At 36.0% G+C, this 23328-nt stretch overlaps 2 protein-coding genes across 4 annotated transcripts; one reads left to right on the forward strand and one right to left on the reverse strand.

Moving 5' to 3' along the window:
- Positions 1 to 573: 573 nt before the first annotated feature.
- On the forward strand, positions 574 to 16078 carry LOC132113832 (RING finger protein 44-like). Of its 3 annotated transcripts, none has more exons than XM_059521850.1 (11): positions 574 to 865; positions 5460 to 5657; positions 5746 to 5965; positions 6944 to 7111; positions 7854 to 8027; positions 9046 to 9207; positions 10522 to 10637; positions 10813 to 10900; positions 11044 to 11165; positions 11263 to 11362; positions 12092 to 16078. In XM_059521850.1, exons 2-11 carry the CDS (start codon positions 5551 to 5553, stop codon positions 12152 to 12154), a joined length of 1320 nt encoding a protein of 439 aa, XP_059377833.1. In that variant the 5' UTR covers positions 574 to 865; positions 5460 to 5550; the 3' UTR covers positions 12155 to 16078. The 3 variants fall into 3 exon arrangements, with proteins under 3 accessions (XP_059377833.1, XP_059377835.1, XP_059377834.1); XM_059521852.1 differs by having other exon boundaries at positions 6944 to 7063; XM_059521851.1 differs by lacking the exon at positions 574 to 865 and adding an exon at positions 3316 to 3472.
- Positions 16079 to 17730: 1652 nt separating this feature from the next.
- On the reverse strand, positions 17731 to 22745 carry LOC132113833 (FAS-associated factor 2-like). The gene is made up of 11 exons (XM_059521853.1): positions 22608 to 22745; positions 21697 to 21765; positions 21456 to 21590; positions 21070 to 21146; positions 20836 to 20974; positions 20578 to 20663; positions 20389 to 20480; positions 20094 to 20271; positions 19802 to 19973; positions 18718 to 18861; positions 17731 to 18459 (listed from the first exon to the last, which is right to left on the reverse strand). Exons 1-11 carry the CDS (start codon positions 22668 to 22670, stop codon positions 18277 to 18279), a joined length of 1338 nt encoding a protein of 445 aa, XP_059377836.1. The 5' UTR covers positions 22671 to 22745; the 3' UTR covers positions 17731 to 18276.
- Positions 22746 to 23328: the final 583 nt, after the last annotated feature.

Here is a 23328-nt window from a genome sequence, read left to right on the forward strand (position 1 = left end):
CAAATTGTGTGTTTTTGTTTGATTTATCACTATGGAAGTGACTGCTAGCAAAGGTATAATTTATTATAGCCAATGAATAAGTAATAGTGACTAATTCATACTTGTCAATACTGTATAATAGTGACTAATTAATAGTAATTACAACTGAAATCTAATCAGTAAGTACCCCTATTAATATTTAATAAACCGTTATTGACAATGAAAAAGATACTAGTTGGATAATTGTTATTACTAACAATTAACCATTATAAGTAGCTATGGAAGCCAGTCCCTGCCACCAGGTAAATAAAATAAAGGTAACTGCTACCTTTCTGATTTTTTTTTTTTTTTTCGGAAAATCTCATATATTATATTTTTGAGTTTCTTTTCTCAGAATTGCAAATTATATATCATAATTTTCTTTGCTTTCATTCTCCCCCCCCCCCCCCCCCCCCCCCATCACATGGTAGAAACAAGTTTCCACAAAGTAGCACACTCATAAAACACTCTTATACACTTATAAGGAATAATGTTCAAACGGCTTGCCATAAGTCCGCGGCCTCTAAATGCCCCTCATAGGGGTATGCAACAAAAGCACGCAAACAGACGGTGGATGATGCTGGGTTCACCCGAGTGCACTGATTTCTCCGAAGTCTAATGCACTCAGAGAGTGGTAGTTTTGCGCGAGATGCGAAGAGTAATGCCATATTCTGCCTTTATTCCTCGAGCTCCAGTTTGTACCTTTTTTCCCAATTCAGTGGTGAAATCCACGGAATGTTCCATTAACAGGAACAGCTGAGGATCATGCCGCACCGAATATGGGAGAGATGTGCAGGATTACAAGGAGAAATGTCCGCGATTGAGATGCTCACAAATTAACAATCAGGTAACGCACGCGCCTGAGTCTTCGCGTTGATGGCGTGGATTTCAGTGGATTTTCACGGTCTTGAATGCATCGCACATATGGTGTCGGCGTGTTTTTAAGCGTTGTCCCCCTAAAGTCTTGAGCCCCTCCTTGTTTTGTTGCTGTAATGCTGTAATGTTTACATTGGATTGGAAGTGCATGGATGTATGGGACGCGGGTTTGCTTGTCTCGAGCTTGCCTCAGATGTGCGTGATCGTGTGCACGCGCAGCGCATGTTAAGTAAGAATCTGATTTATTTTAGTCATTTTCCCGTGAGTTAAACACTAGATTACATTGGGTGTTTTCTCTGCATTGAAGCCAGTCGAGAGGCCCTTTGAAAATGCTGCAAAAATTATACCGACCTATATACTCGATATAAAATTAAACGCAAATATTATTGTAAAAAAGAACAAATGCTACACACAGCCCTCGTCGTTCTCATAGCTGCTTCATGAGTTGTATGATGCATTTCCCAGACCAAGTAAAATCAGTATTTTTTAAGATTTCAGTTCATGAACTTGAAAAGTGCATTGAATAACGGTGTAACTTGAGATCCCCTCAAGTAAAGAAGCTTGTATGTGTTTCTCTCCGCCGGCTCGCCATTTGGCGCAAGGCTTATGTAACAGACTGGGCTGTGTCACACTGTCTCTGATGGAGAGGCGGATGAGAAATGCCAGAGAGAACACAGTTAGATGCTTTCCAACATGATTTTCTTTCCTGCTTTTCATTTAGTCCACAATGATAACATCAACACAAATATTGATAATAATTAATAATAAATAAAATAGTTTTTACTATTATCATACCATAATTAAAAACAATGCTTTGCAATGACATTAAAGTATATAATAAAATCACAAGCACAACTCAAACATGAAAACTTAAGCATTTTACTCGGATTACCCTTCAATTTTATTTTGCAATAACCATCATCTTTAGAATAATAATACTTAAAACAAATATTAAACTTTGTAGTAAGATGATGAAAAAGTTAACACATTATTTGCAACATAATGATGTAGTAATTTGCATTTTGAAGTGGTTATGAACTGTTAATATAAATCATATAGTTTACTTTTTCTTGATTCCATTTATAAATGCTATGAAACATGAACATGATGGTCAGTTTGTGAAAAACAGCATCCCCCTTATCTGGGACTATACCAATGCAACTTCAAAATGAATTTCAGTGGCATAATAAATCATCACCGATAACATGCTCTACCTGCTATGTTTGTGTTTAATGTTTTGACTTCTGCACAACACATATCATCTGACCCCAAAACACTTTTGGGAGCTGAAATGAACTCTTATAGTGTTTTCACACATTATTACTATTATTATTATTATTGTAATAATATTTGAATAACATTCAAATCTAGTGATTTGAATGGATTTTGACATACATTTGGATGCTCCAAAAGGAGAAAGTAAAAAAATGAATAAACAAAAAATAATAAATAATAATAATCAAAAATAAAATAAAAACACTCTAGGTTTCACATTTATATGAAAGTTACTAAATTATGACAGAAATATATTGTAATATTATTCTATAATGACTGAATTTGCTGAAATTTGCCTTTAAATATAATATATTTATCATTTTGTGTTAATGCATTCATTTTGTACTTTTAAGCTATGAAAAACAAATAAATATTGTGTTTTTATGATTAAATTTGCTGAAATTTGCCTCTAAATATGTATTTTTATATAATATTGTTTTATTGCATTAGAGCTACAGAAAACAAAACAATATATAATATATTTTGATGCCAAAGATCCATAAATCCATATTTATTTATTTATAAAAAAAGAAAAAAATAACAGCTACATGAAGCCCTGGCCTGTGCTCTTTTTTAAGGGGTGTTAAACATAACTAAGTAATTATTCTCAATAATAATAATTTCAAATATTTTAAAATAAGTTTTGTTTTCTTGAAAAACAATGTACATTGTAAATGGACTGCAGCTAAAGTGAACCGAAACGAGCGTGAATGTAAGAACTAGGTCCCTTTTTGATTCATTTCACATTTTGGACCACTTAAAGGGGTCTGCGTTGGTTTTATGGTAAAGAGGAATTGTGAAAACATTGCTGGGATCAAGTTGGAGGGATTCGACCAAACATCAGCATCAGCATCTAAAAAGTGGCTGACTGTCTCCGGCTCTTCTCTTGCGTGGTAGCTCTAAGGAAGAAGGCGTGACTATACAGACACAACCACAACGACAACAATATCGAACTGCACCCATGTTACATGTTACATTTCGAATGCATCGGATATAATAATAAAGGAAACAACAAGTGCACGCTATAACAGGTTTGTTGGGGATAAGTTATCTGACGTTAGGCAGCAGAGGAAGATGCATTTTCTCTTTCAACGCTGAAGATCAACGCCTGTTCAACAACAACAACAAACAAGCTCGTGGAAACGGACGATGCCTGTGTGTTAACCATGACCGTCTGCTAGTTTTACCGGATGATTTCTTTCGGATTAGGCTGTAAATTCACCAAACGAGATTTACGGCATCGATTTAGTCGCCAAAAAGCAGCGCGTGGACGAGTCGGAAACTCGCGCGCCATTGAAAACAAGTAAGCTCGTTTGGTGCTATCAGTATCACGCTTTGCTTATTGGACAAAAAGCTGTCCACCTAAAATAAAACTGAAACGAATCTTGGTAGTCAGAGGTTTACATTCATGACGTGCAGACTTTCTAAACGTGGCGTTGTTGTTGTTGTTTTTTGTCAGCTGTGCATCCCTGCATTTCCTGTTCAGGGCTTCATCTGCTCGGGCGGTGTGCTAGCGATAGCAGCTAAGGGCTTGGAAAGTGCGTGCGATTTGTGTAATCATTTTTATGTTTTGTACAAACTCCGTGTAGCATTGAGAACCTGTTTAGGGAGCATGAGGTAAACTGTGGATGCTTGCACTAGCCCCGCGCGCGTCTGTAAAACTTCGGCCTCGTGACTCTTTGTGCTATTGTTGTTGATGTCCACTGCTGGGCCACGGTGAAACCTTTTAAGTGTTTTATTAATGTGAAATGTGCACATTCCTTATTTGAAGCATGCACAATGTTTCAATCATACCGAAAAGCCCTCCCAAGTGATTATTTTTGATAAAGTGAGGCATGCGAGATTTGGTGGCACTCCTTTGCTATTGCTTTGTCTGTGAGAAAGCACATGGCCCTCCACGCTTTTGTTGTTGAAGTTTGTAAGTATTTTTCTTTTGGTATTTGTTTAATAATTTTACACATGGCACTGTACTTTTAAATGTCATGTGTAGCACGATGAGAAGTTTATGTGCTTGGGTGTATTATTGCACATGCCACTGATTTTGATAAAACTAATAAAATGCACTTGAAATTTGTGTGTGTGTGTGTGTATATATATATATATATATGTATGTATGTATGTATATATATATATATATATATTAAAATTTTAGTTCTGATGCATTTCAATGTTTGTATCTTAATATAACACTTACCTGAAAATTCTGTTTCTCTCCCCCAGTCTCCTTGTACTTCAGAGATTAGACATAATGAAATGATAATACAATCCATAAATTAATATACAACAGCTTGTTAAGGTAATAATTGGCGTGTTGTGTAAATTCTATGAAATTTACCTTTTTTTTTGTTTTCATTTGAAAGCAGGGCTGACCTTTCGCATTTTTTAAAGGAAAAATTCACCAGAATTTTTTGTTGTTGCAGTATATTTTGAGAAATTTTAAAGAATGCAAATGTGTGTGTTTTCCATACAACAGATGTTTATGGTGACCACAGCTAACAAAAAGCACCTTACCAAGTAATTTTCACTTAAAGTTGGTTCTCAAAAGTAATTTGACATGCTTTGCTTGTAATACAGGCTAGAACAAAAGGATCTGAGAGCAAAGTATAAAAGCTATTTTTTCCCCCATATGGTGATCACTGGCTGTCAAAGTCAGTTGCAGTTTATATATATATATATATATATATATATATATATATATATATATATATATATATATATATATATATATATATATATATATATATTATATTTCTTTCTCTTTTTTTAACTAAAAATTAACAATAATTGTAAGGGAGGTTGTTGTTTTAACCAGGTCCCCCCTGCATGCAAAAAAAAAGAAGAAAATAAAAGTACAAAACAGACAAAAAGTGTACCACAAGACTACTTGACCTCATGTTTTGAAAGCCTGTGATTGTCACTAATGGTAAATTATTTACAGTTTAACCTATTTGAGAGTATTGTATTTAAACATGGCAGATGTAAAGGTTTTTTAGTAAATAATATAATTTTAATCATGTTCCTCACTCAAAGCTGTCAGAAGTCATGAAAACGGTGTCCTTTGTGGAGCTTGACAGACATGGTTGCTGTGAACTGTCAGTGTATGGGGAAAAAACAGTCAGAAAAAAAAATAACTGAATTGACATGAGGATAAGTACATAATGTCTGAACTTTGGTTTCTGGTTAAGTTAATCTAACATAAGTTGAAATGCACATTACATGATTACAAAGTGTTGTGCTGATTTTCCCTAAATCATTATTCAATTAACAAAACATTCTTCTGTTTTAAACAGAGTTCCGACAATCTGAGGCTGTTAGACACAAGTGCCTCTTGCACTACTGGTGTCCCCTAGGCAGGTGTGACTCGTTCGTACGACGTCACAAATGCGACCATGGGAAGTAGCAGTGAGTAGGCGGCCATCAACAGCCCCCTTAAACCAGAGGAGGGTCGTCCGGGAGCCTTGCATCACTCCTCTGCACCTCAGGAGAAGGTGAGGCGGCTGTCATCATTTTGAGTCAAAAAAAAAAAAAACATCTGCATAGTATCTACTTACAAATCTGTGTGTGTTCATCTCCTAGTCCTCCAGTACGACGTCAGTGGGGACAGCGGGATAGACCTACTGTGCACACTTCCCTTCATCAGGATGAGAACTTTCACCACCCTGTCTTCTCCCAGCATCAGCAGATTCCTTTAGATGAGTCCAGGCAATATAGCCACACCAGTGCACCTCCACGCATGCTGCATACTGCCACACAACCTCCCCAACAGAGCTCCATCATGGTGGATCTTCACGAACAGGTATTTCCTGTTCCCTATATAATGCGCTATTTGACGTTCAGTATATTGAATAAGTATTTGAAGAAAAAAGTTATAAAAAAATTAATATCAGTATAAATAAAATATTTTTTGCTGTTTTTAGGCTACAGTTGGGCATTCATGTGTTATTTATATATTTTCATTTCAGGCCTTGTGGGAAAAAAAAAATAAAAAACTGTAAATGTATAAAAAAGATAAAAAAAAATATATATATATATATATATTTTTTATTATTTTTTTACTTAGGCTCTATTGGCAATTTATATGTGAATTTCAGTCCTTTAATATGCATAAAAATGTATAAAATATAAAAATATAAATTTGAATTTATAAAAAATATAAATATATTTTTACGTGGGCTACAATTGGGTGTTTATATTTGCTTTTCATGACTTGATTATAAAAAGAAATATTTTTATGAAAAGTATCAAAGTCCATATTAAATTATTAAATTAATGAAATTTTTGATGTTACTTAAGTCTACAATTGGACTTTTATGTTTGTGTTTCAGGCCATTAATAAATATAGAAATAAATAAATTTAGTAACAAATACAAATAGCAAAAAAAAAAAAAATCAAGTTAAATGTATAAAAAAAAATAGATATTTAAAACTTTTAGGTGTTACTTGGGCTTCAATTGGGCAATTAGAATTTTTGATTTTCAGACTTTTTAATAAATGTAAAAAAATAAAAAATAGAAAAAGTATTAAATACTAATTCCTAAGAGAACTATGGGACAGGACCCTAAACCATAATGCAGAACATGAAAGTTGAACATTCATGAGCCAGGTTAAAGCATTTTGAGACCACTAGCATATAGGCAGTAATTGTATTTAGTATTTAGACTTTGATGTGAAAGTGATACGTGTAGACTCAGACTGCTGTTATAATGAATATCAGAAGTAGTGGTTGTATTTTTTAACACGTAACCTGAATTTTTTGTGTTGTGTTCTGTTCAAGATGCATCAAGGATCAGTTCCGATATCTTACACAGTTACTACAGTGACGACCCATGGTTTTCCCATCCACACCGGGCAACCTATCCCAGCCTGCAATGCTCAGCAGCTCCCAGCATGCTCGGTAATGTTCAGCGGACAGCTCTCTCTGCTCTGCTGCCTTCCTCCTCCAGTGAGTTTGAAAAGGAAGAGCTGGAATGTCAGTGAAGTTTGTGTAGAGCACACCTAACATGTCCCATCACTCCAGATTTACTTTAGCTGATGTATGTGTGTCCCAGGCAGCCATTATGCCCTCCTCTCCTCTTAGCTACAGATGCACTGTTATGAGTGTTGTTCTGTATGTACCTCTCATGCTTACACATTAGGCATTAGCAAACGGCTACATTCCACTTTTTAGGCTTTTCCTCTGTCTCTAGAATGCATAATGACCTTTTTCATGATGCAACTTTCAAGGGGCAATGTGCAACCCCCTTTGTTTTTGTTTGTATTGACACTGCAAATGTCTGGAGTATTTTATCTTCAACATGGATAGCAAAGGTGTACTTTCTGCTAAATCTATCATCTGCTCAGTCATTGCATTTGTGTCAACACCTCTGTATTTTTTTTCTGTGGCCACGGTCATTTACAGTTGAAAGTGCCTTATATTATTAATATTATTTCATTTATTATTATATTATTCCTATTTTATTAAATTATTATACAAAAAAGGAAGAAGACAAAAATCATAGTTTCCCCATCCATAACCCTAATGGTTTTGCAGTGGTTTAGTGGATTTCTAAATAGTGCAGAATAATGCATAGCATGTGGCACAGTAATTTAGTATTGAAATGCCCATTCTCCCTTTCTTCATGAATGTAGTATCTATGGTTAGTGACACTTAGTTATCTGCTATTTCTTTTTCTGTTTGTCTGCAGCTCATTCAGGCCTGCACCATGCAGCATCTGCCTGTGTCCTATCAGACATTTCCACCACTGATCTCCAGTGAGCATTTTATCCTGCACCCCAGTCCACCAGTGCCACCCCACCAGCCTCCTCATCTGCCTCCACTCAACCAGTTTGTCCCCATACAGCCCCAGCACCCGCGCATGGTGAGTGCAGATCATATAATATATAAATACTACTGAATGTTCTTTTCTATGCAAATTGTGTTGAGAATAAAGCCATATTTTTTTCATATGCACCAGGCTGTATAAATGTATATGTACACACACACTCTCACACAACCACATATACAGCATTTAAAAGAATAATACATAGACATTTTCACTATAATTAAAGATATATAAATATATGAAACATTACTTTTTATATGATTTTTAAGAATTGCTCAAAAGAAAACTTTTTTTGTGCATTTCATGTAAATTATGACGACAACATGGGTGGGTAGCATGACCAAAATCATCTTTGTGTGAGTAATGTTGTAGCAAGGTAGATGTAAATGTAGTGATGCAATTATTTTTACTGGAAATTCAGCACAAAAACATTTAAGTAGTCATAGTGCTGTTTTTTTATTTAAAAAATAAAAAACGTCAATGTAGTAAATAGTTCTTTTGCTTGAAATTTTAAAATATTATTTTCCTTTTTTTAATAGTAGTAGTAGTAGTGTTCTTTTTATAATAAACCAAAGTTATTTGAGTTTCCCTCTTTTGATTATTTATAATTAGATGAGTTTCTAACTTGACAAATACAAACTAAAAGATAGGTTTGTTTTAAATAAATGAATGAGTCTTCCTTATATGCAAAATAATTTTCACATTTATGTACTACTTTAGTTAAAAGCAAAACTCAAAACCGTACATGCATTCGTGTGATTGGATGAGCCATGTTTAAAAGTTCAGAATGCTGAAAAACACAAAAACATTTGATCATTCCCAGTGTTGAGTGTAGTGCACTAGAGTAATATGTGTAATGTGATTACTGTTCAGACAGTGTTATTAATCACGAGTAACAGATTAGTCCCAACAACTGATTGTACTCTTAATAAATAAGAAACATGTTGAATATTGTTGTGACAAAATGAATTCTTTCAAAAATAGGACATGATTTTATGGTATTAATAGTCATAATTGTATGCTAGAGGTATGTCTTTTCTACTTGTGTGTTCAGCCTCTGCAGAGGGTGGAGAATGAAGTGGATCTGCGAGGAGACCAGCATCCGTTAGGAACATTCTCGTATCCTCCAGCCCACCATCCACCAGCAATGACCCCCTCCGTGCCCCTCCAGTACCTCCCCCAGGAGCCCCTCCATCAAGAGCTACCCTACGGAGTGGTGAGATGTCTTTTTTTTGGAATGTCAACAAAGCATATAAATTACTGTGGTCAGGTCAAAAATCATATACTGATTCAAATGAGTAGCCTTTGCATAAACAGGTAATGACATCAAGCAAAACAATAATAATTTCCCTTAATGTAGAGAACAGAGAAGGTTTACTGGTGTGGATTACTGGCAAAAGTAGGTTCAAATTCCAGAAAGCAAATTTAAAGTTTGTAATAGTACTACTGCTGTCCATTTTTTGAATGATGGTAAACAGCAATAGTAAAAAAAAGTTATCACAAAATTATTTTTTGATGTTTGCTCGAAGCTATGTCAAAGTAAAAGAATTTTATAATTTTTTATAGAATAGAATAGAATTATATAATCAAAAAAAAAAAATTCTGTCTAATGTTGGCCTTGTACTCAATATGTACAAGATGGATCAATAGCTTTGTGTTTACAACTGAACAGTTTGACAGTTGTTAAATGGAGAAATATGGGGTTTTTGATTGTGTGCTGCAGAAAAACTGTAAATTCAACCAATTGGCTAAAATTAAGCTTACTAAGTCAGAAAATTGTGGTGAAATATTAAACCTAGCTCAAAGCTCTAGAAATACTTTTGTCAGTATAAGCCTATGGGAAATGGGGAACCCGAATCAGAACACTTTTAAACACTGCGCCTAGTTTGGTCAACATGAAAGCAAAGTTGGCCCCATTTATGCACTTAAAGTACTGTATGTTCCTTGTCTTATTGTGGGTGGTTAAATGGTAAAATTAACCATCTGGAATTAACCTACTTTGCCTTCCTATTGATGTCATTTAAAATGCACAGGCTATTGGATAATACGTCTTAATTTTCCTTTTTTTTTCTAAATTGCCTAAATTGGCCTGGTGTTGGCATTGCTTTCCTACTGAAATGCTCCCTACAGTCCTCATACATTATCTGTACACACATGTGCATTGCTTTGACCGTTCTCTCTGTAGATCCCACCAAACAACTTTTCAGTCATCAAGTGAGAAAACAATAGACATTTACCCAAACATTTAAGGCAAATTAGAAATCCCGACCAGGACATGTCCAGAAAATACATAGCCGTAGTTTTATTCTTTTTCAGAAAATCAACCCCCAAGTGGCTTATTTCTCTTCTTTTCGTGTAGTAAACCGGAATAAGGCGAGTGTATTTGGCACACTTCATCTTTAGTCTCAGGTTGCTCCGGGGGAATTGCCTTTGTAGTAGAATTCCTGCCAAAGTAGCCTTGGATGAGATTTGCAAAATGAATAATAATAATTAAAGGGTTTTCCTCATGTGTTGTCATCTGTTTCCTTAGCCATATCCGCACATGCTGCCGAGGCGTATAACTGGACAGAGGTACCGATTACAGCAGCCTCTGCCTCCCCCGCCCCCTCCGCTTCCCTACTACCCCGGCTTCTTACCATACTTCCTGTGAGAGTCTCTTCTACTCTTTACACATATTTTGCTGTATGAGTGTTTCACATTCTGATTAGGGACATTGGAAGGTTATGATTTTATAAAGCCTTTGGGATATTTTTCTACTATCGAGAAAGAACAGGTTGTTTCCATAGAGTGTATGCTAATGATTTCGGTGTTTGTGAAACAGCTCGATGCTTCCTGTGCCTCCAACTGCTGTGGGTCCTGCTATCAGTCTGGACTTGGATGTAGATGATGTGGAGATGGAGAACTATGAGGTAAATAGACACAAGGTTAACTATAGAATGAGCAAGTTATTTATAGAATTAAAGCTAATTTTGGAAGAGAGGTTGTGTCACTATTTTGTTACTGTTTGGGTGAAGAGTTTTGAACACCTGTGATTTTAATATTTTTTTCTCAGGCATTATTAAACCTTGCTGAGAGACTCGGAGAAGCGAAACCTCGAGGACTAACGAAAGCTGATATAGAGCAACTTCCGTCCTACAGGTTTAATTTAGAAAACCACCAATCTGAGCAAACTCTGTAAGTGTTCTTTGTTATGTGTGTCCTCGGATATATAATCTTGAAGGTTTGATTGTGACTTGGCATTGATGTTCTGTTATCTTTAATTTTCTTACAGGTGTGTTGTATGCTTTAGTGATTTTGAGTCAAGGCAGCTACTTCGAGTATTACCCTGCAACCATGAATTTCATGCAAAATGTGTGGACAAATGGTTAAAGGTAAGAATGTTTTAATGCACAAAAATCTGCAATAACTAACAGCAAAACATTGTAAATATTAGTGTTTTGTCCAATATAAACGCTTATGTAATCTGTTGTTTAAATGTATGGGATCAGTAAGATTTTTGAAAATTTTACAGTGATGTCTCTTATGCTCATCAGTGTTGCGTTCATTTGATCAAAAATACAGGAATAATAGTATTCTATATATATATATATATTATAAAACTGTTCTCTGTTTGAATAGCCTAGATTTTAAAGTGTAATTTATTCCTGTGATAGCAAAGCGATCCTTCAGAAATCAATGTAATATGCTGATTTGGTGCTCAAGAAACTTTTCTTCTTATTCTCAATATTGAAAACAGTTGCTGCTGAGCTTTTTGTGGAAACAAGATTTTTTTTTTTTTTTTTTGAGGATTCTTTGAAGAGAAAGTCTGAAAGAAAGCATAGAAATTTTACAATGAAAAGGTCTTCACGCTGACTTTTGATAAATTTGATGCATCCTTGCTGAACAAAAGTATTGATTTCTTTAATATTTGTTTTTATCTGTAGACTATTTTATGATAATTGTGCAAATTAAATAAAAAAAAAATATGACTATGTAATATTTACTAAAAAAGAAGACATTTGTTTTATGCTGTCTTTAATTGAATAGGCAGCCGTTGTATAGATCCATCAAAAATGTACGGAAACTGGCTTGCAGAAATTAATTGGAAATATGTCTTGCAGACCAATCGCACCTGTCCAATCTGTCGAGCCGACGCGTCTGAAGTTCACCGCGATGTGGAATGAGTTCAGGTTTTTGTCCATCACTGGAAAACAGCACAAATCCTTGAGTGTGTTCTGTGAGTGGGGACACCTGATCTCCAGCCAAACGCAAATCTACCCCCACCCCACTCCCAACCCCACCTCTACAATAAGCAATCTCAGAATTTGTACGGAACCTGTTTGACCTCTGCTGTGCGTCATTGTGTGAGTTTCATGAAAGCTACTGCCGCCTATAGCCACATCCGAGTTCTGGAATTATGACCGTTTTTTGTTTTTTTTCATCTTTCTTTTTCATTAACCTGCCCTTGTTTCGCAGATTCCAAAGATAACCTGTAATTCGTATTGTGTTGGCATATTCGTTTACGCCGTTGAATATTCTCTAGTTGTTTGATCACAGATGATTAAAACCGTGCTTTAGTGTCATTAGGGACTGCGGGAGTGGGCCTGGATGATGGTGGTTTTTGGCTTTACTGTGCAATCAGACAAGTTCATAGGACGCGGCCGCTCCGCCAGTGGACGACCATCATAGATGCATGTCTGTATAAGTGATGGGCTGAGGGACTTGTTAATAATCTGTTTTGCAATAATGTATTGATCATTTGAATATCTTAATCCCGATTCTCTTTTATCTGCGAATGCTGTTGTGAAGGTGTGACTTTCAGTGGTTCAGAGTTCCAAGGCCTGAGGTGAAAGAGGGAAACGTAGACAAAAGGACTGCAAAACGACAGCCGTGAATCCACCGGGAAAACTCCCGCTGGGCTTTCACCACAGTCGTAGTGACATTGTGAAGCTGTGGCATCTTTGCTGTTTGCTGGCGAGGCCAGTGGGACTGGCCCATGAGAACACAGGGACGAGGACAGCAAACTGCCTCTGCCAGCTCCCACCTTGGCTGCACTGCACAACCCCCATCGATTCTGGACCGGCCCTCTTCATCCCGCTCCCTCACACTCAGCTGTGCAACTCTTTCTCAGCTAGATCCAGGAGAACAACTCACGGGCCTCACGAGGACTGTTCTTTTAGACTAGCAATATTTGAATTAACGAGCACCAACACATTTCAGCCTCAAGAGGAACATCGGGACGGTCTCCGTCTTGCCATAACTCACACCCCTTGCATTTCCGACGGAGGCCAAGGAGCTCGCATTTGCCTGTCCAGAATGACTTTTTGGGAAAGGAAGGAACACTTTGCAGAAAGCAATACGTGCAATGAGTGTGTGACGTGAACGCAAAGTTTGACCTGATTTTGGAGGACTAGGCTTTTTGTTTTTCTTCATTCGTGAGCCAAATAATCAATATACTCTACAAGATTTTTAGCTCTGCCTTCTCAAGACCTTGACAAGCACAAACCTGTTACTAATCTTCAGATATCCTTTGTCAGATTTTTTTTTTTTTTTTTTTTTTTTTTTAAAGTGTTATTTATTTTTATATATATATTTCTTTCAAGAGAGTTTTTGAAGGATTTGGTTGGAATAGTAAAACATCTTCAGTGCGTTTTAGTTTGCCTCCTGTTGTCAGGTCTCAGGCCATGTTCACAGTGTAAAGTGATGTGAAAGAAAAAAAAACATTGTATGCATAGCCTTGGTGTGAAAGGTTGCAAATTATCGTCTTGTTTTTAAGACAAAAGAATGTTGAAACCCTCCGCATTTCTAGTTATGCCCTCTTGACTGGAATAGTTGTTCCACGAAGATCCCAAATAGGATTTGAAAGGGCAGAGATGGAGTTTTAGGGTCGTTAAAAAAAAAAATGCACTGTAAAATGTTTAACTCATGGTTCACTCGATTCCAAAAACAAACCTGAACTTTGTTTGGGGGGAAAACTATGAACTATTTGGGTATTCTTTTTGTTTTGTTTTGTTCCCTAAGTACTTTAATTATAGGACTTTTAAATATATATTCTCATGAGACATTTGTCAACTGAATAGTCATTGTAACTCAATAGACACACTGGTTTTCTCGGGTAAAGGGAGAATGTGAGAATCTTGTGTTTGCGTGCCAGGTTTTAAAAAAAGCCATTGAATTGAATCCACACTTTTGATAAGTAATCTATGTATACATATCTGTTCACTGGCATATATTTTGAGTATAACGGAGAAAAAAAAAATTAAAAATCACTCAGGGCCTCTCTGTAATTGAAAAATAAAGGAAAACAGTCCATTTCAAACGGGATTGATGCCATGGAGAGACATTTGGGTATTCTGGGTTGTTTTCCTCAGGCCATGCTTATTTTAAATGTAATCAACTGAACTAATATTCCTTTTATAAATAGTGGTGAATATTATTCCATTATAAGACTGGCATGCAAAGAAAAAAAAAACGAAGTGTCATGTTGTATCGAGTGAGAATAGGCTTTTCGTCACTGCAGCCGATCATTAGCGTATGTTACTCGAACCTTTTTTCCGGCTTTTGCGTTTTTCTGTGTTCTTGTACTTGAACCACACATAAAGGTTGTAACCCCGTTGAAAAACGTGCCCCGGTGCACACTGTCCTACCTAGACCACTTCCAAGACTCTTCTTACAGTGTCTGCATGATTTAAGGATTCAAAAAAAATAAATGAAAAAAAGGTCAAATAAAAAATGACATCTGTATTTTTAGTGAAAGATATCTAGACGGGTGGGAAAGTATTTAATTGTGCACAATATGCATGCATGTCTGACCAGGTCCCAACTGGTTTTTAGGTACATCTAGTTGGCTTTGGGTTCTGGGTGTAGGGGACTTCTGCTCAGCTGATAACTGCCATGCACTGTACTGCACACATTTGTAATACAACCGAATGACTACAAGATTTTATCGTGCTTGTACTTGCAAAAAAAAATTCAGAATAATAAATATAGGACATTTAAAATAACGTTAAGCTTGATGCTAGTGGGAAGTCAGTGGAAAAATGTGATTGATAGGCTCCTCACCACATCTGTGCTTCTATCGTTGCCTCAGTTATTGACACACTTGCCTGGAATCTAGATAATGGAAAGCCATATAGTAAAAAAGGTGCTAGATATTCTATATTTAGGTGTAATGCTACATTCACATAAGAGAATGCAATAGTTTGTTATGGGTCTCTATTCATACAGCATGCAGTGCTACTAGCACCCTAACAGTGGTCAGAAACAGTTAATAACATTATCAACAGGGGATTCAATTAGGAAAACAAACGGGGAAAAAAAGAAAAGAAAGAAAACTATTTAGCTTTACTTGTATGTGCTGGTAAACCATTTTAAAGAATATTGTTTTGCTGTCCAAGTGATCCGATTCCATACATCTGCCTTAAATCAAAGTAGTAGGAGGTTTTGAAAAATACGGCGTTATCTCACAGAAATATATGTACCTGTTGTACGGTTCTCTCTACCTTGAGCATCTATAACTGTTATGGTTTCAAAATAAGTTGTTGATATACACGCAAGCACTTTTGCTTGAGGTAACTGGCTGTGGGCTATTTCTAATATATCCTTATTTAGATTTATAAAGGAATTTTTTTCATAATAACCACGATTCCTTGAAAACCTCAGTGTTACCTGTATTGAGTTACTAAAAAGAAAAAAAAAAAGAGAAAAAACATGAGTTATGAAATAAATAGAATCTTGTAGTCTTTCTGTGATTCAACTAATAAATAATCTCACAGCTTTTGTGGTGGAGAATTGTGTTCCAATAAGCAGCTAAATACTTTAGGGTTTGTGATTTGTTGATTGCTCCATAGATGCAACTGATTGTTTACCAATGATTTCTTGCTGTGGTGGGATAGTGGATTGTTTACTGTTCTATTCTCCTCCTGGCCTTTAGGGGTCAGTCATTGCCTGAACTCCAGACTACCCAGCCAACAACGGGGCCAGGGGCATGTGTTCTGTATTAGGAAGATATTTTGCTTTGGTACTTGCACATTTACAGTTACCTCATTTTTGCCATGTTTGTATTTGGGAAAAAATAAAAATTAATAAATAAAAAAGCTTATATATATATATATATATATATATATATATATATATATATATATATATATATATATATATATATATATATATATTATATATAGGAAATGGTTCTTAATGCTATAATTTTTTCATTCCATTGGAATCATTGTTTGTTATATTTAACATATAACTAGTTATAGTGTATTATAAATACATCTGTATACTGATTGAAATTTTTAAGATTTGTACTTTTTTTAAATGAAAGTTTTAAGTTCTGCTTTACTGAGTAGTGCAATCATATATATATATATTTTAATTGTGGCTAATTGGAGAGGGTTGTTCACTAATAAATGTGTTATGTATGCTCATACTACACTGACTAAAGTAATCACTGCTTTAAGTGTATTGCACACTACAGCTGTGTTGCAGTTCAGTTACTTGTCTTAGGGTTTCTGTGTCTCAAGGGTTAAAAGGTGAATCTCATAAAGAATGTTTAGGTCATATTTCCCCATTTAATCAAAAGCAATAAACCTTCTGTTTAGATGGTATATTAAATTTAATGTGGATGTAAAAAATATTTTGTATAAAAAAATAATTTGTAAAGATTTTGACCTAGGGATGCCAAGTGTATTGCCAACATAATTTATAGGTCAATATCCTTTTTGTTGTTAAATTTGTTTTAGGAAGAAATTGGACATAAATTGTTTTCTTAAAAATAAAAAAATCTATTATCTAGGAACATCCATTGCTTACCGCAAGAAAAAAATATAAAAAATGATATATATATATATATATATAAAGTAACTTTGAAATGTGCAGTAAATTCAGTTTCAGACCACACACAAAAACACTGTGGAATATTGCCCAAATAATCATTAAAATTTTGGTTGTGGCTCTGAGTCACTGATCTATAATATAAATCAGTGCTCGGAGTCCTTTTATCTAACCAGCATCCCATAGGCCCCTCCTTTAATTATAATAAATATTTTAAGTGCTTATTTCATTTATTAATCAAACAGTATACATTTATTGCATATTTCAAAATACATCATACATTACCATGCATTATGTTGCCTAATTTCACCTCTAGTATACAAAGTACACTTAAAGTATAGATTTAAAATATTAGCCATATTGGCTAGAATATCAATGTGTCCCTAATTAGGATTTATTTTATTTTTTTGCATTGAGACATTATTATCAATTCATATTCTCAATGTTCATCATTGCTATGATACAGTTATATAAATCAACCAGTCTGGACACGATTTATTAAATACAATCAAAATAAAGGCAGTTCAACAAATACTACCATGGTATATAAATACTGTACATTTTATTTCTACATTAAAATGATGTGAAAATGCAATGCAAGAAATAATATTAATTGTCCTAACAGACAGTATTTAGATTTAGTGAAATGTGACCCATCTTCTGACCAGCTTTATGAGATTCACACTAATAGATCAAACTCACATTCAAACAGACTTAATGCTATAAAACAAGGTCATCTAGGTTACTGCCTCTCCAATTACTTTATGAAATTTAAATAAATGTTTTAAGTCATTATTTAACGCCATATTTTATTTCCACATACCCACAAAAAAATTCAAAATGCCATGGCTTCAGGTTTGTGCAGCAGGCTGCAATGTGAATGTTGAACAAGCTTGAACCAAACCATTGTTAGTCATACAACAACAACATTTTAAAATGTTTAATTTAGAATTGGAAAATGACATCTTTACATGACCAGACCCATCAGATGGACGACAGGCAACATAGGCATCTATGAATTATCACAGGCACACTATGGGCAGACTTGCACTAAACTCTATATAGACAAAGCCACATGGAAAAGCTGTGGCCTTTCGTTTTCTTATTTGAATTCACTTGAACTGCAAGCAGCCCATCGGATCCTTTGCCGACAACCCTCTTTTGGTCGTTACGTGAGATACATTATATGGTCGACTTTGATTTGCTTTAAAAAAGAAAAGAAAAGAAAAAGAAAACAGTTGTGGCTTCCAGGCTTGTCCTTAAATATCTATGTCATATATTTACAGGGCTGTTCACCTTGCACTCATTTTACAGAACAAAACTTCACTTCAGGGAAGGATGGGTTGTTTTTTTTTACTTTTTAAATTCAGTAAAAGGTTTATCTCAGTGACCCCTCGTCCAGGCCATCAAACAGAAGAACAAACTGGAGGCGAGGCGGGACTTGAGTGGTGAGCAGGGGGTTAGCTAAATGTCAATCGTCTGTAAGGTCCTGCACAAAGAGCACTTCTGACCGGCTCAGACCGGCCTCCTTCAGACTTGGGGGATTGGGCTGCTCTTCCGTCGGCAGGCAAGGCAGGACCCGGCGTGGGAAATTCGCTACTATTTGGAATTTCTCAGGGGTCTGTTTCAATGAAAACAGGAAGTCGTGTATTACCTGAAAGGAGAAACAAGAAGTTTTATACACTGAGTTTGTTCAAAATACATTTTTTTTTATATTAGGTGTTATATATTACAATAAAAGACTAAGCCTGGTTTTCCCCTAAACATCAGAGTTAAAACCCTGAAAACAGAGTGCATCATGAACCTGTTTTCTTATCTTTAACAACAGATTCTGATATCATACTGTTATGGTACTACACATTGTAAAGACAAGAAAAAAATTAAAAATAAATGAAGGATGAAGGGTGTTTACAGTCAATGACTGGCTGAAGAGGAATCTCCGCTCCACGCGGGTATCGTTGGGCAATTTGAACACTATTTTGACACTGTCTGGGTCGTCCAGTGGCGGCTCAGGAGGAAGACACTCAGACTTGCGCTCCTTCTCTTCTTCCAGCGTCTGTAATTACATAATCATAATATGCAGATAATAATCACCTCATTTTCTCAGTGATTCTCAAAAACTTTTGTTCAAAGCTGTTCGAAGATTCAGTCTCTCTGAAACCCTCCTTTCCGTGAGCCTGCTCTGCTCTGATTGGCCAGATGGCCTAGTCTGTTGTGATTGATCCATCACATACAGCGCGTGTCGGAAACGATACACCCACTGCCATAGTTCCATGTTTTGAACCTTCTATAGAAAATATAAACAATCTGTTATTTATCATACTTGTGATTCAGTGGAGCCAGCTGGTCCAAATAAACAGGGTCTGAGCCATCTTTCAACCACAAGCGTTTAGTGAATCCTACGCTTAACTTCCTGAGCCCCAGAGATTAGAGAAGCAGTTGTCAGTAAAATTACTTTTGTGGGTGGGGTCAAGTTGTTCAAGGCCAGCCAACGTAGAACATAGGCGGCAATTATGCAAATGTGTTACCCCGTGACATGTAGCCATCACGGAAGTGGGATTCGAATTGGGATACTAATGACTGGAGTTTAGGCTGGAGAGAGTCTATTCTTTATTTTGGGAGACAATAACTTTATTTATCGTGGTGCACTTTCTTTGCTACTTTCATAGCTACACATGCCAGAAATTTGTCAACTTACTAAAACGGGTATCATGAACGTGTGCAAAGAAAGGGACCGCAGGTTTTAAGTTAGACAGTATATTCTTCAAGAGCAGGAAATAACAACATACTTTGTCCCAGACAGTATAATTTTTTTACTGCTATCAAATGTTTGATTTAATTTCCATTTAAATTTGATTTTGTTATTTTAATGTGATCAGTCATTTGAATTAATTACATATATCCTGTAATTCAGTGTTTTTTTTTTAAACTGACAACAATGGTAATTGTCGAATGCCTTTTTCTTTACATAATAGCAGATTCCTTAAATGACTTACTCTTCGTCTCTTCTCTTCATCAAGGATGCTCTGGCGTGCCTTCTCCTCCTCTTGACGTTTCTGCTCTTGTTCTTCTCTTTTCTTTCTGTCTTTTTCCTGGTCTGCACGGAGGGATGCCAGATAAGCTTCATCTTGCTGCTGCCTCAGTACCTGCGTCTGATTCCTCTCCTCCCTGGAGTTAGATAGATGGATATATAATGTACAATATAGTTTCTTTTTAATGTAGTAATTAAAAGCCCTTCACACATCTGGGTGAGTTTCAGTTTTCAGAAAGCAAATGACGTAATCTTACCGCTCTAGTCGTTCTGACATGAGAAATGTCTGGTTTGCCTCAATGATGAAGGTCAGCTGGTTGATAAGATCCTCGGGCTGGATCAGCCCCTCCAGTCTCCCAACAACTGTCATTTTGCGGTCCTTCAGCATGATCATAGCCAGGAAGGGATAGGTGTTCTCACGCAGGGCCTGGGAGACTGAACACACAATATGAAGACAAGATAATGAACTCGAGATAACGGTGACACCACAACAACATTCAGAAAGGGAATTATCAAGAGACTGGGAAGTGAAGTTAATGGGAAGCTGGTTACCTCTGTAACCCTCTGGTTTGCTGGTGGAACAGGCCCAAAACAGCACCCTTGTGTTAATGAAGGTCAGTACCTCCTCTGAACATAATGTAGTTCTAAGAAAGAGACAGACAGACAAGAGGTCTGGTTATGAGATCAGAAGCTCACCTGATGTAAATGTGAATAGAGGAGAACATCCAACTTAAAACCTACCGGCAGAACTCATCTGTGTCCTGGTGATCTTCTCCATGAAGATAAACTAACAAGTAGCGAAGTTCTCGCTTGGCATCATTCAAAGCCTAGAAGAAAAACCATTAAGAACATTTTGAGATTTACTTAACGCAGGATGTTTCAGTCTTTAAATGTCTTGCCTGGTAAATGGGTCAAATACGTGTAAAAGTTAAATGTTCTTAATCAATACATTGGTTCATTTTGTTCCATTAATTAGATTTTTTTTCTATATTAACATACCTGACTATATGTTCCCTGGTAGAATACAGGATGTGATCGACCATATTTCTCCTCAAAACTATGAATAAAGGACATGACATCACCAACAGGATCTGTGACACGACCCCTTGGATCTGGTCTAATGAATCTCAGGGTGAATCTGAAGATTTCGAGATAGGAAGAAAACATCAGCAGAAAGACTAGTAGTGTGAAATATAACAAGTCTATATTAGATTAGTTTAACTGCTTTAATACCTGAATATGTCCAGAAGTGTATAATACGTAAACCTGAAGGGAAGCATTATCAAGTAGTAACTCCAACCTAATAAGCCCTGTAAAAGAGAGAGAGAGAAAACATTTATACAAGCGGTTTATTTAATATTTATTGAGGACCCTGTTGCAATATCGGTCATAACGCTGCTGTTTTACAAGGGTATTTTACCCGCAACCTCAGTCTCCATGTCATAACAGGTCAGAACCAGAATCTTTCCTTGGCATTTTAGTATTTACCACAGCTAGATAAAAATGTTTTAAGCATTTATAATTATTGAAAACACTAGTACACAGATATAAGCAGTGAAAAAAAAAAACACCACCACCACCACCACCACAGAAAATAAAAATCCAAAAGACCCTCTTACTCTAGGATGTGGCCTTGAGACAATATAGCTATAGACTCTGTGGTCTGTTGTGTTGACCTGTAACGGTCTGGTGGGCGGCGGGTTGAAGACACTTGGAACTCCTTCTTGCTCATTTAGTCTGTCTTGTACTGCAGCCTGTAAAAAGATTTCCATTAATCCCAATAATTGGAATAATATTCCTTATACAAAAGGTAAAACAATACAATGAAAGGATCCATTCATTTGGTTGAGCAGCTCTCACCTCAATGTTCCAATTGTGTTGTTCTAATGTGCGCCGACATTGGTCCATTGACTCCAAGCCTGTCAGGTCCTGAAGAAGTAAAAGAAGAAAAACAAAAAACTCCCGTTATTTGCAAACAAAGGAAAAGAGATGCACTCTACTGTCAGAAGTTAAACAATACAAATCCTGCTGCATGACAGATGTGTTTATGAAATATGTGACACGCTGTGCTAGTGAATGAAACATTTGGGTGGCAGTGTGTTTATAAAATTCTAGAATGTTTTCGAGATCAGTCATTAATTCAAGGACATATTTATTTTATATTAATGACTCTGGAGTAGATGAGAAACAAGTAAACTTCTCCAGTGATGGCTGCTACCAGTTTAAACAATACAAAAACAATAAAAAAAGAAGAAGAAAAAAATCCCCTAAAAAAACTTAGTAAATTATCGATCTAGATGGCATTTTACGTAGCGTTCCGGACGACTAGCTTTTCTTCTTCTGGCCGTCAAAAAACATGTCATGGCAGCTAACTAGACAGCACTTTGGACATCATAGGCACATTTTCCTCTAACCAAATCTGCTGTCTAGGTAACGTTAGGTAGCTCTCTAGGTTTTTGAGACACAACCAATGTCTCGCTGCCTAACTGACAGCTGCCTTTTCAACTAAAACAAGACACTTGTATACACGAGAAAGTATTAATGTGGGCATAAATCAAAATGATATTATTCATATTAAGTCTGTATTTTTTACATAAACTGAAGCTGGTGTCGGCTGAGTAAAAACTAACGAACTTAACGGCAGTTAACTTGCTGACTGGTCATTTATACTTAAAGCAGCTGAGCTGGACACTGCGAACGCTATTTTTCCTGATAATGGAGTCTATAAAAGATCCAATCCGTGTTTGTAAACCAGACAATCTAGTTGATACCTGAAACTGAAGGAGTTTTTCAGTTTGAGCCTGAGATAAATCCTGTTCTTCTGGCGCCGCCATCTTACCTCGTCGAGCCCTGACAAAACGCGATGACGTTTAAAGCGTGCTGACGTGACCATACGTAAAACGTTGAGTTCAACGCTTCTTTCGTTTTTGCGCCGCCTGCTGTGCAGGAGTCATTATTATTATTATTTATTTATTTATTTATTTATTTATTTATTTATTTATTTATTTATTTATAAATAAAGATATAAATGTATAATATACATAAACAATAAACAGTGTTCTTGTCATTTTAATTGAACATTAAGTGCATCTAGTAACCGCAATTATCTTATCTGTGCTACATTGCGGGTAATATAATAGTAATAGCAAAAATAATAATTAGGAAAAACTCTTATAAATGCATTGCAGGAACTTTGGGAGACTGGACGACATCTGTAAAGGATTCAAGTGGAAGTAGGAATACGTAACAATGACATGGAATTAAAAAGATAAGAATTAAAACAAGACATACTGCATTAAATGGACATCTAAATAGAATCAAGAAACCTCCGAATGGATTATGCATGCATTGTGGGATTTGTGAAACTGGAGAGCATGTAATAGAGCATATAACGATTAACGACAAACGCTAGAAGCTAAAGTAACGGAAGAAGATGGAAGCATTTTGTTAGAAGATATATTAAGCAAGCTAAAAGGGAATAGGAATATTAGA

This window comes from Carassius carassius, chromosome 33 (genome assembly GCF_963082965.1).
Source record: "Carassius carassius chromosome 33, fCarCar2.1, whole genome shotgun sequence".
Taxonomy (NCBI): Eukaryota; Metazoa; Chordata; class Actinopteri; order Cypriniformes; family Cyprinidae; genus Carassius; species Carassius carassius.

Excerpts from the sequence above, each read along its gene's own strand:
- LOC132113833 (XM_059521853.1), bottom strand. The coding sequence starts at position 22,670 with ATGGCGGCGCCAGAAGAACAGGATTTATCTCAGGCTCAAACTGAAAAA. Across the intron at positions 21,591-21,696 it reads AACACAATTGGAACATTGAG|GCTGCAGTACAAGACAGACT; the intron begins GTGAGAGCTGCT and ends ATCTTTTTACAG. Across the intron at positions 20,272-20,388 it reads CAAACCAGAGGGTTACAGAG|TCTCCCAGGCCCTGCGTGAG; the intron begins GTAACCAGCTTC and ends TTGTGTGTTCAG.
- LOC132113832 (XM_059521850.1), top strand. The coding sequence starts at position 5,551 with ATGCGACCATGGGAAGTAGCAGTGAGTAGGCGGCCATCAACAGCCCCC. Across the intron at positions 5,966-6,943 it reads TGGTGGATCTTCACGAACAG|ATGCATCAAGGATCAGTTCC; the intron begins GTATTTCCTGTT and ends GTTCTGTTCAAG. Across the intron at positions 11,363-12,091 it reads GTGTGGACAAATGGTTAAAG|ACCAATCGCACCTGTCCAAT; the intron begins GTAAGAATGTTT and ends TATGTCTTGCAG.